The 17,784-nt window shown below is 39.4% G+C and overlaps 1 protein-coding gene across 1 annotated transcript in view; it reads right to left on the bottom strand.

Moving 5' to 3' along the window:
- Positions 1 to 17,784, bottom strand: part of LOC131277677 (amyloid protein-binding protein 2) — a 68,974-nt gene that overhangs the window by 27,124 nt on the left and 24,066 nt on the right. The window contains exons 3-4 of the mRNA XM_058292769.2: positions 17,449 to 17,600; positions 12,388 to 12,511 (exon numbers count right to left, since the gene is read on the bottom strand). Of these exons, the coding sequence (XP_058148752.1) occupies positions 12,388 to 12,511; positions 17,449 to 17,600 (276 nt within the window). The remainder of the gene's footprint in view (positions 1 to 12,387; positions 12,512 to 17,448; positions 17,601 to 17,784) is intronic.

Below are 17,784 nucleotides of genomic sequence, written 5' to 3' on the forward strand. Positions count from 1 at the left end.
ACCCACGGCCTCCTGACCCATGTGGTGAGCTGGTTCACTCGCATGCTGATGTGCACAAGGAGTGCTGTGCCATGCAGGGGTGTCCCCTGCATAGAGGAGCCCCATGCACAAGGAGTGCACCCCTCAAGGAGAGCTGCCCTGTGCAAAAAAAGCACAGCCTGCCCAGGAGTGGCACCGAACACATGGAGAGCTGAGACAGCAAGGTGACGCAACAAAAAAGGGACACAGATTCCCAGTGCTACTGACATGAATGCAAGCAGACAAAGAAGAACACACAGCAAATGGACACAGAGAGCAGACAACTGGGGGGGGAGGGGCGGGGAAAGGGGAGAGAAGTAAATAAAAAACAAATTTAAAAAAATCAAGTATGGAGAGTCTGGGGAGAACTTTTCAGAAGTACAAATACAACAGATATTTAAAATTTATTTTCTTCCATCTATATAAAAAATAAATAGATCAATAACCCAAAATGAGAAAAATTTAAAAATCTTCTAACCTCTATCATTCCTTTGTATAGGTATGGAAAATAGTGGAGAAACTCCAAATGAATCAGGATTATTTAATAAGGTGGTGAGGTGAATACTATACAACGCCAGTGTGTATCCTCCTAATACTCATCACATTTATACAACAAATATGCTTTTAGAAAACTTAAAACCCTCAAGCAAAATAATATACTGAGGTTAATTTAAAATTCTGAATAGAGTATCTTTCATAATACTAAATTTCAAATGTAAAGCAGAAATAAATGTAATAATTTCTCAGGTCATTTGGAAATGGTGACGGAAACTATTTTTAAGCAGAAAGAAAAATTTTTGAATTACATGTTTTAGAATATAGACAGCTTCTCATTAACGACAGAGAATAAAGACTGTCAGACTGCTGATCTAGAGACCAAGTAGTAGTTTGCAAGGAACTGTTTCCTCGAAATGGAAAATGAACCATAAAGAGGAAAACAGAACTGAAATCTAGGAAACAGAGTAAAAAGAACAGCAGTTCAGATAATAAACTTTTAAAGACTTTCATAATCAAATATTAACTAAGGACCTATTCTGTGCCAGTCATTTTTCTAGGTGAAAGGAATAAAGTAATGAACAAGACAGAGTTGGTGACCATAAGGAGCTTATATTTTAGTGGGGAGAAGAGTGTTTGGGCAGATAAACTCACAAATATACAAGAATTTCACTTAAAGGCAAAATCACGAAGATGATGGAAAAAAAAGTTATTAAGAGCTTCTAAGGGAAGGTGCGTTGGGTAGATAGAACTCCCTTGAGGAAGTAAAATTTGAGTTAACACCTAAATGGTGAGAAGGGGAGAGCATGTGAAGATCTGGGAGAACCATTTCTAAACAGAAGGAACGGCAAGTGTAAAAGCCCTATGGAGGGGGAAATGATCTGCCATAGCAAAAACAGAAAGAAGATTAATGTGCCTGTAATGTAGTGATTAAAAGATTTAAGAGTGAATAAGGGGAGGTGGATTTGGCTCAACGGATAGGGTGTCCACCTACCACATGGGAGGTCCAAGGTTCAAACCCAGGGCCTCTGGACCCCTGTGGTGAAGATGGCCCACGTGCAGTGCTGATGTGCACAAGGAGTGCCGTGCCACGCAGGGGTGTCGCCCACGTAGGGGAGCCCCGTGCACAAGGAGTGCACCCCGTAAGGAGAGCCGCCCTGCGTGAAAAAAGTGCAGCCTGCCCAGGAATGGTGTCGCACACAGAGAGCTGACGCAGCAAGATGACTCAACAAAAAGAGACACGGATTCTGGGTGCTGTTGACAAGAATGCAGGCAGACACAGAACACACAGAACACGCAGCGAATGGACAAAGAGTAGACAACTGGAGGGGGGTGGCAGGGAAGGAGAGAGAAATTTAAAAGAAAAAAAGTCAATAAGGGAAGCAGATGTGGCTCAAGCAATTGGGCTTCCATCCAACATATGGAAGGTCATGGGTTTGGTTTCTGGAGCCTTCTGGTAAAGGCGAGATGGCCTGTGCAGAGAGCTGGTGCAACAAGATGATGCAACCAAAAAAGAGTCACAGAGCAAAGACAATGAAAGACAAATAAACCAGGAGCTGAGATGGCTCAAGCAATTGAGTGCCTCTCTCCCGTGTCAGAAGGTCCTGGAATCAGTTCCCAGTGCCTCCTAAAAAGAAGATGAGAAGAGGAAACAAGCAGACACAGAAGAAACGCAATGAATGGACAAAGAGCAGACAGCGAGCACAAGCTGCGAGTGGGAATAAATAAATAAAATCTTAAAAGCGCTTCCAGAAGATGATGGATGAGAAAGACACAGGGTTCTCCCCTCTTCCAGAAAAATAGCTAAAGGACAGCAGAAATGGCCTAGAAAAAAAATATTCTAGAGTTTAGGATACCAGGGGGAAAGGTGGCCATGATCCAGATGAGAGGAGGGCAAAGACAAAGAATCTTTTTTTTAAAAGATTTGTCTCATTTATTTCTCCCCTCCCCCTCGTTGTTTGTATTTGTTGTGTCTATTTGTTGTATGCTGCTCTTCTCTTTCTAGGAGGCACAGGGAACTGAATCCAGAGACCTCGCATGTGGGAGGGAGGCACCCAATCACCAGAGCCAGGGAAAAGAATCTTGATGGCAAAACTGAGTTAAAGTTATAGCTGTTGGCACCCTTCCCCACCCTATAGACAATTTTAAATTTTCAACCCTCAGACCCATGGCTACAGACAAAGAAGGTCACAGGAATCCTCAACGTAAAGGGGAGAGAGAGGGACACAGCCTAAGACTGACTCAGCTTTTGACCCACAGATTTGGTTTGCTGTGTCCCAGAGCCCTTCCAGGCCAGGAGGGACTGCGCCACTATTTGTCCTGGTAGGGAACTAAAGAGAGCCAACATTCTCAATAACCCTCCCTACTCACCAGGACAAGGTTACTCACTGTCACCCACTGTTATTGAACACTGTGCTAGAAGTTCCGGCTAGAGCAATTAGACAAGGGGGAAAAAAGGCATTCATATAGGAAAAGAAGAAGTAAAATTCTATTTGCAGATGACATGAACCTGTATTTAGAAAATTCTGAAATGTCTATAACAAAGCTACTTGAGCTAATAAATGAGTTCAGCAAGATGGCAGGTTACAAGATAAAAATGCGAAAATCAATCAAGTTTCTGTACACTAGTAATGAACAATCTGAGGAGGAAATCAGGGGGGAAATTCCATTTACAATAGCAACAAAAAGACTCAAGTATATAGGAATCAATTTAACCGAAGAAGTACGGGACCTACATGCAAAAAATTACAAAACAATGCTAAAAGAAAGTAAGAAAGACTTAAATGAATAGACATTCTGTGTTCATGGATTGGAAGACCAAATATCATGAAGATGTCAATCCTACCCAAACTGATTTATAGATTCAATGAAATACCAATCAAAATTCCTACAGCCTATTTTACAGAAATAGAAAATGCAACACAAAATTATTTGGAAGGGTAAGTGCACCTGAACAGCCAAAAGCATTCTAAAAAAGAATAATGTGGGAGGAATTTCACTGCCTGACCTTGAAACACATTACAAAGCTACAGACCTTAAAACATCATGGTATTGGCATAAATGGAGACATCAATAAGTGGAATACAATTAAGAGTCCAGAAATAAACCCTCACCTCTACGGCCAACTAGCTTTTGACAAATCTACCAAGTTCATGTTACCAGGAAAAAACAGTCTCTTCAACAAGTGGTACTGGGAGAACTGGATATCCACAACCAAAAGAATGAAAGAGGACCCCTATCTCACTTCCTATACAAGAATCAACTCAAAATGGATCAAATATAAAAGCCAGGATCATAAAACTACTAGAAGAAAATGTATGGAAACCTCTTAAAGATCTTGTAGTAGGTGGTGGTTTCTTGGATCTTATACGCAAAGCACGAACAACAACAAAAAAATACAAATAAATGGGACCTTGTCAAAGGGGTGAAAAGGCAGTCAATTCAATGGGAGAGAATATTTGGAAATCACATATCTGATAATGGCTTAACATCCATGATATATAAAGGGATGCTACAACTCAACAATAAAAAGACAAACAGGGGGAAGTGGATATGGCTCAAGTGACTGAGCTCCCGTCTACCACATGGGAGGTCACAGGTTCAATTCCTGGTGTCTCCTGGAGAAGGTGAGCTGGTGGAAGGGCAGGCATGGCGAGCTGATGCAACAAGATGATGCAACAAAGAAGCACAAAGAGGAAAGACAATGAGAGACACAACAAACCAGGGAGTTTAGGAGGCTCAAGTGACTGAGCACCTCTCTCCCACATGGGAGGTCCCAGGTTTGGTTCTTGGTGCTTCCTAAGGAGAAGAGCAGACACAGAGAGTACACATTAAATGGACAGAGAGAACAGACAGCAACCACAAACAACCTGGGGGTAGGGGTGAATAAGTAAAATAAATCTTAAAAAAAAAAAAAAGACAAACAGGGGGAACAGATGTGGCTCAAGCAGTTGAGCTTCTGGCTCCCACGTGGGAGGTCCCGGGTGCCTTCTGAAATAAGTAAAACAAACAAGCAAAACAAACAAAAAAACTCAACTCAGCTGATGTGGCTCAGTGGTTGAGTGATGGCTTCCCACATACAAGGCCCTGGGTTCAATCCCTGGCATCCAGTACCTCAAAAAAAAAAAAAAAGATAAACAACCCGATTTAAAAATGGGCAAAAGAGGCGGTGGACTTGGCCCAGTGGTTAGGGCGTCCGTCTACCACGTAGGAGGTCCACGGTTCAAACCCTGGGCCTCCTTGACCCGTGTGGAGCTGGCCCATGCGCAGTGCTGATGTGCGCAAGGAGTGCCGTGCCACGCAGGGATGTCCACCGCGTAGAGGGAGCCCCACGCGCAAGGAGTGCGCCCCGTAAGGAGAGCCGCCTAGTGCAAAAGGAAGTGCAGCCTGCCCAGGAATGGCGCCGCACATACGGAGAGCTTACTCAGCAAGATGACGGCAACAAAAAGAAACACAGATTCCTGTGCTGCTGACAACAAAAGTGGACAAAGAAGACACAGCAAATAGATACAGAGAACAGACAACCGGGGTGGGGGGCAGGGAAGGGAGATAGATAAATAAATAAATAAATCTTTTAAAAAAATGGTCAAAAGAATTGAATAGACATTTTTCTAAAGAAGAACTAGAAATGGGAAAAAAACACATGAAAAAACATTCGACATCACTAGTAATTGGGGAAATGCGGTCAAAGCTACAATGAAATATCATTTCACACCTATTAGAATGGCCATTATTAAAAAAACAGAAAACTACAAGGTGTTGGAGATGATGTGGAGAGATAACAACACTTATTCACTGTTGGTGGGAATGCAGAATGTACAGTTACTGTGTAGGACTGTTTGTAGTTCCTAAAAAAGTTGAATATAGATTTGCCATGTGACCTGGCAATACCACTACTGGGTATAAAACCAAAAGAACTGACATCTGCACATTGATATTCATAGTGGCATTATTTATGATTGCCAAAGATGGAAATAACCTAGGTGTCCATCAACCAAAAGCTAAACAAACTATGGTGTATAACATGATGGAGTAGTATGCAACTGTAATAATAAATGAAGTCCTGATGCAGGTGACAATATGGATTAACCTGGAGGACATTATGTTGTATGAAGCAAGGCAGACAAAGAATGACAAATACAGTATGACTGCCCTATTATGAACTAAATAATTGCATAATCTCATAGAGTTAATAACTTGAATATGGGACACCAGAAAATAGACTGAGGGTAGAGAATGGAAAGCTGAGGATTAACTCATTTGGAATTGGTAAAACAGATGTGTGCTAATCTCTGGAAATGAATAGAAAAGGTGGAAGTACAACATAATGTTTGTTTGTTTGTTTTGTTTTTTTTTTAAAGATTTATTTATTTATTTAATCCCCCCCCCTCCCCTGGTTGTCTGTTCTTGGTGTCTATTTGCTGCGTCTTGTTTCTTTGTCCGCTTCTGTTGTCGTCAGCGGCACGGGAAGTGTGGGCAGCGCCATTCCTGGGCAGGCTGCTCTTTCTTTTCACGCTGGGCGGCTTTTCCTCACGGGGGCACTCCTTGCGCGTGGGGCTCCACCCTTGCGTGGCACGGCACTCCTTGCGCGCATCAGCGCTGCGCATGGCCAGCTCCACACGGGTCAAGGAGGCCCGGGGTTTGAACCGCGGACCTCCCATATGGTAGACGGACGCCCTAACCACTGGGCCAAAGTCCGTTTCCCACAACATAATGTTTGTAACAAGCAGTGCTATTATATGGATGTGACAGTAGGTCAAAGTCTAAGGTCATGTATATTATTAAAAGGAAGGCTAGAAAGTGTAACACAGGACTGTATAGCACAGTAAAACCTAACGTAAAAAATGAATATTGGTAATTTTGCATAGATAAGACTACTTTTCTTGGAAATGGAACAAATATGTTATTGTTAGAAGATATTAATATCACACCAATAAAAATCATTATGCTAAGTGAAAGAAACCAGTCATAAAATACTACATATTATATGATTCCATTTATATAAAATATAAGTATTAATTTATAAAGATGAAATTAGATTCGTGGTTATGTAGGGCTGGAGAACAATAGAGAGATTGAGAGGAGACTGCCAAGGGGTGTGGAGTTTTTCTTTTTGGAGTAATGAAATTGTTCTAAAATTCATCCTTTGAGGTGATGAATGCACAAAAGTGTACTAAAAGCCACTGATGATACCCTTTGGATAGATTGTATGGTATGTGAATATATCTCAATAAAACTGCTTTTTTAAAAAAAAGACCATGGTGTTTTAAAAAGATGGATAGATAAAAAATAATGCTTAAATTTTTTAAAAAGTAAATAAAAGATTATGTAAAGCAAGATTTCAGGGCCTTGCAAGTAATGGTAAGAGGTTGGGTTGCAAAAGGGAGCAAGGGGATCTGATTCATGCTCTAGAACAGGGGTTCTTAACAAGGGGTCCGTGAGCTTGAACTTAAATTTAAAAAAAAATTATTCTTGTGGGGATGTGTTGGTGGGAGTATATTTATTAAATAATATACAGTATAGTGTGGACTTAGTAAGGGGTCTGCGGATTTCGCTTGATAGGCAAAGGGGTCCAAGGAACAAAAAAGGTTAAGAACCCGTGCTCTAGAATAATGCTGTTCAACAGAACTTTCTGAGATGATAGAAAGGCTCTGTATCTATATTTGATAGTGACTAGCCATACATAGCCACTGAGTATTTGAAATGTGGCTAGTGTGACTGAAGACTAATTTTGAATTTTAATTAAATTTCTATTTTAATTGATTAAATTTAAATAGTCATATGGTGAATGGCTATTGTACTGTATAGGGAACTCCAGAAGGGTTGTTCTGGCTCAAGTGTGGAGAATGGACTATAACAAAGACAAGAGTGGAAGCATGCCCATCAGGATGAAAGATATTACAACAGTCTCCAGAAAAAGTATCCTTAAGGAAAAAAAGGACTGATAGGGCGGCAGACTTGGCCCAGTGGTTAGGGTGTCTGTCTACCACATGGGAGGTCCGCAGTTCAAATCCTGGGCCTCCTTGACCCGTGTGGAGTTGGCCCATGGGCAGTGCTGATGTGCGCAGGGAGTGCCGTGCCATGCAGGGGTGTCCCCCGTGTAGCGGAGTCCCACACGCAAGGAGTGCACCCCATAAGGAGAGCTGCTCAGTGCAAGAGAAAGTTCAGCCTGGCCAGGAATGGTGCCGCACAAACAGAGAGCTGACAAAAGATGACACAATAAAAGAAACACAGATTCCTGTGCCGCTGACAACAACAGAAGTGGACAAAGAAGACGCAGCAAAGAGACACAGAGAACAGACAACCAGGATGGGGGGGGGGGGAGAGAAATAAATAAATAAATAAAATCTTAAAAAAAAAAAAGGACTGATATTAGCAATACAGGTTTGACAGTCATTCATATGAAAGGGAGTCAAAAGGTTGAATGAGAAAAAGACAAACCCAAGTAGGGGGTCTAAATTTAGAAAATGGAAAGAATGGCACTTACTTCTCAGTTTCACAAAGCTAAGAATTGCAATTTCCAACTACGTACATTTTTTTAGTGACCTTCACTGTAGGTACTCCCCCTACAATTTCTGGAAATTATTATCTAATAATTAGCATATGATGGGGTAGCAACCTAAACATTTTATGCAAGAAAGGCACAGTCTGATATTTACTCCAGTCTCTGGTGGCTCAAACAAAAGAGTAAACTGAACATATGAGACTCCTCAGGGTCTGTGTGTCCATGTGCGCTGACACTAAGTTGGAGGTAAGATCCAAGGAACTTTTGGCTCAACTGAAGGTCTAATTTTGCCTCGACACTCTGTCTAATGAAAAGGCTCTATCATCAAAGAATATTTTATTTTTATGGCAATATAAAATATGCCTACCTGGTCACACTTTTTGTCAAAAGCAAGCATTACTTAATTAGGTAAACTCATTGTATGAAATGAGAAATATACAAATTTAAGTCTTAAGTTTCTAAAAATTATATTTACTCAAGATTGAGCAAGATCACTAGTTAGATTTTTTCTCATGAGACAAACATGACAAAAACAAAATATACTGAGAATAAACCTAGAGGAAGATAACATTTCCTCTGCTACAAGTGTCTTTTCCAAGTACTAGTTAAGAATTTGGAAATAAATGACAGTTTTTGAAAGGGGAGAGGTGGACATTTAAAATAAAGATGGTATGAAATTCATTTTAAATGGGGAGGAAAGCATTGTGAGGTATAGCAGAAACTGAGGGCCAACAGCCATTCTCACATTTTCATGCTTGTTGGCAAAGCCCTGATTTTGTCGGCTTTGACCCCTTTTACATTTGACTCAGGAGTAAATCATGATTTATTTTAAACCAATTAGTGTAGTAAACCCATTCCCCTTGCCAGTGACTGATTCAGAGGTTTCACAGTTTCACAGTTCTGGCTAATAAGATTCAAAGATAGATCTGCTGAGTGGCCACTGGAAAAGATTCCCTTGTCATTAGAGGGAAAAAAAAGCTACTTAGAAAGGGAACCTTTCTACAGTTAGACAATGTGGAATCTGCACCTGATGCCTTAAACCATGGCACCAATCTTTCCTCTTTTTAAAAAATCAATTTTATTGAAACATACTCATAAACCATACACTTCATCTAAAGTGTACAATCAGTGGTATCTGATATAATCACAGAGTTGTATATTTATCACTTCAATCAGTATGAGCATTTTCACTACTAAAACACACTAAAAAGCACACAAAAAACCTACCCTTTAGTAGTCTCCTCTCACTCTATCCTTCTTCTGCCATACATAATTGCTAATCTATTTCTGTCTCTATAATTTATTTGTATTTACCTTTTGTACAGATGGAGTCAAACAATATGCAGTACTTAGTATCTAGTTTCTTTCACTTAGCATACTATCTTTTTCTTATTTTTGAAATCACTAATTGAAAGTTATTAATATATCACTATTCACTACGGTCCACAGTTTGCTTTGGTTGTATTTTTGCCCAAATATCACCCCAGCATTAACATCTTGTAACATTAACATACATCTGTTCTGTTTCAGAGAAAAACATTTATATATGCTCTATTAAACATACTCATTTTTCACGAGGATTCACTATGCTATAGAGTTCAATGTTTTTTTTAATACTTTCCTTCTAACAATATACATAACCTTGGACTTTCCATTTCAACCATAATCGTATCCACATTTTAGCACTGCTGATTACAAACACTGTGATGTGCATTCACCATTTCTACTCATTTCCAAACATTCAGAAACAACCTTTTTACCAGTTCTGCACAGATTAACCCTTGGCCTTCTACTCTATCCTCATTCTATTTTCTGGTGACTTATAGTCTAACTATTACCTCCATGAGTTTGCACATTAAATTCAGTTCATAATAGCAAAGTCATACAATATTTGCCCTTTTGTGTCTCGCCTGCTTCACTTTATTTCTTTTTATAGCTGAATAATATTCCATGGATATATATGTACACAATATGTTCATCCATTTGTCAGCTGATGGACAACTGGGTTGTTTCCATCTTTTGGCAATTGTGAATAATGCTGCTATTAACATTGATGAGCAGATGTCTGTTTGTACCACTGTTCTCAGTTCTTCTGGGTATATACCTAGTGGTGGTATTGCCAGGTCACATTGAAGATCGATATCTAACTTGCTTAGGAACTTCCAAACATATTTCCACAGTAACTGTAACATTCTGCATACCCACAAACATTGAATAATTGTTCTATTTCTTCACATCTTCTCCAACACCTGTAGTTTTCTGTTTTTGTTTTTTAATAGTGGCTATTCTAGTAGGTATGAAATGATATCTCATTGTAGCTTTTATTTGCATTTCCATAATAGCTAGCAATGCTGAACCACGTTCCACCATTAGTATTTCTTCATTAGAAAAAATGTCTATTAAAGCTTTCTGCCCATTCTTAAAAATTTGTCTTTTTATAATTGGGTTATAGGATCTCTTTATATATCATTCATATTAGAAATTTTATTCTGATTAGGCTTTTCCATTCCTCCTATAGTAAGTAGGTACCCATGATGATATGGGTTGTTTTACTCTAGAGAAAGAGTTTGAAGAAGGGCTGGGCGTATGCTTTCAAGCTGTCATCTTAAAAAAATGTAACAATGTATGAATCGTGGTTATTCCTAAGAAGAAGAGTTATAGGTAGTAATTATTTTCTTCTTCATAGTTTTCTGTATTTTCTGAATTTGTTCGGCAAAAGACTTTTTAAGCAGAAAAAGAGCTATTAAATAGAATTAAGTGTAAAGGGAAACAAGCAGAATACCTCAAACACACAAGGACTGAGAAATGGCACTAAGTGTAACTACAGAAAGGCCAAAAAGGTTCTCTGACATTTTGATTTCTCTTTAGCTTAACAAAAAATTCTTTCAAGAAATGCCAAATCATACTGGGGGACAGAGAGAAAACTTACATAAAACAGCTTAAATTAAATGTTACATTTGTAGAAAAAATAAAGACAGTTAAAGCAAATAGTTAATAACTACAGTTAGAAAAAAAAATTCAAAGGTATACAGTGCACTGAAGAACTCAAAAAGAGGGAAACGGACTTGGCCCAGTGGTTAGGGCATCCGTCTACCACATGGGAGGTCCGTGGTTCAAACCCTGGGCCTCCTTGACCCGTGTGGAGCTGGCCCACACGCAGTGCTGATGTGCGCAAGGAGTGCCCTGCCACGCAGGGGTGTCCCTGCATAGGGGAGCTCCACGTGCAAGGAGTGTGCACCGTAAAGAGAGCAGCCCAGCGCAAAAGAAAGTTCTGCCTGTCCGGGAATGGTGCCGCGCACACGGAGAGCTGACACAAGATGACGCAACAAAAAGAGACACAGATTCCTGTGCCACTGACAAAAACAGAAGCAGACAAAGAAACAAGATGCAGCAAATAGACACAGAGAACAGACAACTGGGATGGGGGGGGGAGGGGAGAGAAATAAATAAATAAATCTTAAAAAAAAAACTCAAAAAGAAAAACACGACGAAATGTATCAAAACAGGAGAGACATATCAAAATATTCCAGGTTTACGTCTAGATCTACTTGCCTTTAAGTGCATCTGTAAAAAATCTATTTTTTTCAGGGAGCAGCTGTGGCTTAAGCAATTGAGCACCTGCCTCCCACATGGGAGGTCCCAGGCTCAGTGCCCAGTGCCTAAGAAAAAAAGCAATGAGCAGATGAGAAAAACAAACAAACATGCAGACAATGAGGAAAAACAAACAAGCAGGGAAGAGATGTGGCTCAAGCAGTTGAGCACCCACCTCCCACATGGAGGTCCTAGGTTCAGTTCCTGGTGCCTCCTAAAGAAAAAACAGATAACGAGCAAAAAAACAATGAGCATAAACAATGAGCAAAAAAACAAACAAAAAACAAACAACAACAAGCAGACAAGGGAGCCATCTCAGAGAACGTAAAATACATATATATATTTTTCAAGGAGAACAGTATTTGTAAATAAAATAGTAATCTTGTGTACAATTCCAAGAATGCAAACAAACTACGGGTAAAACTAAAACCTAAGACAAAACTAGACTTCTTGAGTTTCCTTGCTTCTAATGCCTACCATAATTTCTGATACATAGTAAATAATAAATATTTGTTGAATAAATGAATAAACAAGCTCTATGACAAAGCTAAAGATATATAAGATACAGTCTGATGCAAAATACTAAAGTCCAAGTAAAGATATCAATACCACATTAACCATATTTTGGAGATAGGAGACAGGAGGCCAGATTAGTGAAACTGTGACATAAATGTCACCTTAGATGGTAATTTGAATGTTGGAGTACATGTAGAAGAATCAAAACTATAAAAATCATTAAGTACTATTAAAACTTATCAATCGGATCTGTCCCAACTTACCTCACACAACATTCTACTGCACGAAACCAGTGAAGCATCTCATCATGTAGAGTACACAACTGAAGGCAGGACAGAAAAACTTTCTCAGCATCACTGTACCAGCCTGCATCTGAAAGAAAGCCACCTAAATGGACAAGAAAAATAAGTAACTTTAGGTATTTAATAAGTCACTTGAAAAGGAAAATGACATGCTTACAGTGAATATTATCTAAGTTAGAAAAACGTAATTTAAAGCCCTCGTTTAGCCCAAAACCAAGATACTAATTGTGACATTAAAATTTTAAAAGTCCCAAACTAGGGAAATTAGAATCAATGTTGAGTAAGAATACTCTATGGCCTAAGAGTTGACATTTTGCAGCTAATTATGTACTATATTCTAATGATTCTCCTAATATTTTCATCTTGAAAGGTACATATAACTTTTCCCTCTACAAGGGAAAGATAGAATACCCAAACCCAAAGCGGATAAAGAAATTTAAATAAACAATCTTTTTTTTTTATTCTTTCCCTCTCCTTCCCCCACCCTGTTGTTTTTGCTGTGTCTATTTGGTATGTGATCTTCTGTATCTATTTCTCTTTTTGTCTTCTTTCCTTGTCTTTCTCCTCTAGGGTTTACCCGGATTCGATCCTGCGGACCTCAGATACGGAGAGAGGTTCCATGTCAACTGTGCCACCTTGGTTCTAGTCTCTGCTGTGCTTTGCCTTGACTCTCCCCTTTGTCTTTCGTTATGTCATCATCTTGCTGCGTGACTCACTTGCATGGGTAATGGCTCACAAGTGGGCACCTGGCTTGCTGTGTGGGCACTCAGTTCACCACATGGGCACTGGCTCACTGCGCAGGCACTCACATGGGTACTCGGCTCACCACGCGGACACTCACGTGGGTACTCGGCCCCTCATGCAGACACTTGTGTGGACACTCGGCTTGCCACACAGGCACTGGCTTGCTACACAGGCACACTTTCTCTTCTTTTTCACCAGAAGGTCCCAGGGATCAAAACCCAGGGATCCTCTCATATGGTAGGTAGAGGCCTTATCACTTGAGCCACATCTGCTTCCCTAAACTTAATCTTCTTAGTATAGCAGCATATTAGAGGATATATTTGCTCATCTCATTGCTGTCCTCCAGTATTCAAAAAGCATTGGGCATAATTTCCTCAGGTTATTGTCTATCTTTTTTGAAGATCATGACAACTAATGGTTAACATTTAATACACTTTTACTACATTGTGTAAACCACTTTGTGCTGTGGTAACTGCTTTATACAAATTATCTCATTTAGTTTTCACAACATACCTTCAACATAAATACTATTATTTGTCTTATTCAATAGATAAAAATGCTGAGACACAGAGAAACCAAAGTTTACAAGCTAGTTAAGTGGAAAGAATGGAATCCATACAATCTGACTTCAGGGCCTAAACCTAAAATTACTCTATTACTTTAGCTATTAGAAGAAATACTTTGATAATGTTCTTCAGCATTGGTTACAATAACCAGAAAACAGAAGTAAAATAGCATATTTATTCAATCTTAAAATACACATTTTTTTTTACCTTTTAAAATCTCAAATTTGAGTATCTTTAAAATATTATCATCTTACAATCAGGGTCAACAAAATATTGTATTCTGCTCAGATCCATGTTTCTGTTTAATTAACACTATATGTAGTCCAACAAATATTTTATCATTTGACAAAAACTGTACTTTAGAACATACTGGATCCCTCACTAAGGGACTAGAATAATGAAGTTATTATTATATTAATTCACCAGTATCCTTCTAGTCATCCCATCATATTGTGTGCTGTGCTGGTAATTAGGCAACTGCCTCTCAACTTCAAACCCACCCATCCAAAACTGTTTTACGATGTGGGGCTAGGGCACTACAAACCATATTTCCCCCTTGCCAGCTGGCTCCCAGGAAGGCTTTACCACTAGGTGGCACTAAAAGCAGTCTGTAAGCCTGGAGGAGCAATAAGACAACATTCCTTCTTTGCTTTCTATTTCTGTCAGCAAAGTCCTGCTGACAGAAACTCCTAAGGGTAAAAAGCTTCTCTAACCTGCCAGTAGTGGTTCATTCCAGTAAGCAATAGCCAATTCCAGTTGCAATTTTTCTAACACTGGGAAACAGTTCTAGAGCACCCACTCGAGACACCAGTGCCAACCAGGCGCTCCTCTCCAAGTGGTCTAGGTCCTAGACTCATGGGCCCCCTTCTCAGAACTCTGGAGGCACCAGTATCAACCTAGCGGCATCCCAGCTCCTTAAAGGATGTCCTGCAGCTTATAGATTTTAATAATTCCTTTAGTTCCCCAACCCTAGATGTGGTAGCTGCTGCTTAGAGCTGCTATGTCCATGATACCCTAATGTTCCCTTCTAGTCTTTTTAGTTCTCATTATAGACTAGTTGAAAGTTCTTTATATTAAATTCTATCTCTACAACATGGATGAACCCTTATGCTAAGGGAAAGAGACCAGTCACAAAGGCCATGTATCATATTATTCCATTTATATGAAATGTCCAGAATAAGCAAATCTAGAGAGACAGAAAGTAGACTGGTGGTTGCAATTGGGGTAAAATGGCAAGTGATGGCTAATGGACACAAGGAGTGACGATTAAGTTCTAAAATTGATGATTGCACAAGTCTGAATATATGAAAAACTATTGAATTACATACTTTTAAATGATGAATTATACAGTATGTAAATTAATAAAGCTGTGATGAGAAAAAATTATCTCTATTTGCCACATTCTTCTGGTATAACATTTTTACTATTTTCATCATTTTGGGATTAAGACTGATAAAATGAGTTTGTTAAGACTTAGTTCTATCTTCTTGCTTATTATAATGGCATTAATGAGTCATTTAATGGCTCATTAAATGGCCAACTTAAACTTGGTGTAATTTTTTTTTTTTTTAAGATTTTATTTCTTTACCCACCCCACCACTGTTTGCACTCACTGTCTGCTTTCTGTGTCCATTCACTGTACGCTCCCTGTGTCTGGTTGTCTTCTTTTTAGGAGGCACCGGGAACCGAACCTGGGACTTCTCATGTGGAACGGAGGCGTTCGATCACTTGAGCTACCTCAGCTCTCTGCTTTGTCATCTCTCTCATTGTGTTTCCTCTTTATGCTTCTTGTTGTGTTAGCTTGCTGCGCTAGCCCATTGCATCAGCTCGCTGTGTCTTGCTCATCTTCTCCAGGAGGCAATGGGAACTGAACCCAGGACCTCCCTGTGGTAGGCAGGAGCTCAACTGCTTGAGCCATATCCACTTTCCTGGTATAAGTTTTTGTGAAGATGGCAGAGGACCTTAGTGACTAGCCTTCTTGCCTGTCACCTTCCTTGATACTAAATTTCTCCTCCAGATTTTTACACAACCATCCAGTACTAAGGGGAGGTCATCATTAGCATTCATCAAGATCACACTCTATTGTTAAAGACATGCTTTGTTACAATTTATATTCCTTTTAGGGATAGCAAAGGATAAATGCTGAAGGTTTTTCTCAGAAAAGAATGTTCAGATGTTCCTCCTGCAAACTGCCTATGACTATTACAGTTAGTCTAAGATTGAAGAAAATCATGAAAAATTATGTGACAGAGAAAACACACACATATACATTAATGTGACAAGTTAAAGATGAAAGGTAGTCTGTGGTGACGGAACCGTCCTGTACCCTGATGGTGATAGTGATTTTAAGAATCTTTACAAGGAATGAACTGGGCAGCGGACTTGGCCCAGTGGTTAGGGCATCCGTCTACCACATGGGAGGTCCACGGTTCAAACCCTGGGCCTCCTTGACTTGTGTGGAGCTGGCCCATGCGCAGTGCTGATGCGCGCAAGGAGTGCGGTGCCACGCAGCAGTGTCCCCCGTGTAGGGGAGCCCCACGCGCAAGGAGTGCACCCTGTAAGGAGAGCCGCCCAGCGCCAAAGAAAGTGCAGCCTGTCCAGGAATGGTGCCATGCACATGGAGAGCTGACACAACAAGATGATGCAACAAAAAAGAAACACAGATTCCTGTGCCACTGCCAACAGCACAAGTGGACAAAGAAGACACAGCAAACAGACACAGAGAACAGACAACTGGGGTGGGGGAGAAGGGGAGAGAAATAAATAAAAAAATAAATCTTAAAAAAAAAAAAGGAATGAACTGCACAGAACCGCGCACACGCGTGCGCACATACACACACACAACTTAAATGAGTGCATGAAAAACTGTTGAAAACTAAATAAGGCCAGTAGTCTAGTTAATAATATTGTCCCAATGTCAATCTCCTGGTTTTGACATTGTCCTATAGTTACATAAGATTTCACCATTGGGGGAAGCTGAAGGAATGGTTCAAGGGGCTCTGTAATATTGTAACTTGCTATGAATTTATAATCTTTTCAAAAGAAAAAGTTTGAAAAAAATAGGTAATTGCTCAAAATATACTTTATATTTATGAAAATCATGTAAAATGTTAAACATTAAACCATTTTTTATGTATATAGCATATAAAACTTTTTCAGAATGCTTTTATATTTATATATACACATTATCATTATCTTCATAATATCACCAATGAAAAAAATTTAGATTTACCCTCCCATCTAAGAGATGGGAAAACTGAGGCTCCAAAAGGATTAAGTCCCATGTCAGAGCAGACAGTAAAGCTGGTGAGGGATAGACAGCAGCATGACATGGCAGAAAGACATGTGCTTTGGAATCACACAGACATAGGATTCTAAATTTGACTCCACTACTAGATATATGACTTGAGCAAGTTACTTAACTTTCTTGTATCTGTTTTCTCATCTGTAAAATATTATTAATAACATCACTTCACTGGAATGTCACAAGAATTTACAAGGAAAACATTCAAATGCATAACATATGTCTTGGGACAGAGTTAATGTTCAATATATCACAACTAGTAGTAGTATACCTAGCTTTCCTGATGTTTTTCTCATGACCTTCTTATATAGAGTTTGGGAAAGTCCTAGGAAAATCCATAATTGTTAGCAGGTTTAATTCTGAATTATGTCACAGGACAAAACACTCCTCTATTTTGCCATTACTTACCTAAAACAAAGCCAACTTGAATGGCTTTTTCTTTTACTGCAGCATCTGATTCTGCTATATAAGAGCACCGTCTACTGAATGAATAGGCCAACACTGAAGCAACTTTTACACCATGATCCATCAAAGCCTGGAAACAATGATGAAGCAAATGTCTAAAAGGAAAGAAAAAAGTTATTTTACAAGCAAAACATATTTGTTCTTTTTTAATTGTCTAGCTTGCCTTTTTAAAGAAAAATAATATTTACTCAATGGATCACTGAGTGATCATGTAATATTCATATTGGTGGCAATAGAGTAGTCTGATGGTGATAGAGCAAAGGAAATAGGGAGGGAAGA

The sequence above is a fragment of the Dasypus novemcinctus genome, unplaced genomic scaffold, assembly GCF_030445035.2.
Source record: "Dasypus novemcinctus isolate mDasNov1 unplaced genomic scaffold, mDasNov1.1.hap2 scaffold_282, whole genome shotgun sequence".
Classification (NCBI taxonomy): domain Eukaryota; kingdom Metazoa; phylum Chordata; class Mammalia; order Cingulata; family Dasypodidae; genus Dasypus; species Dasypus novemcinctus.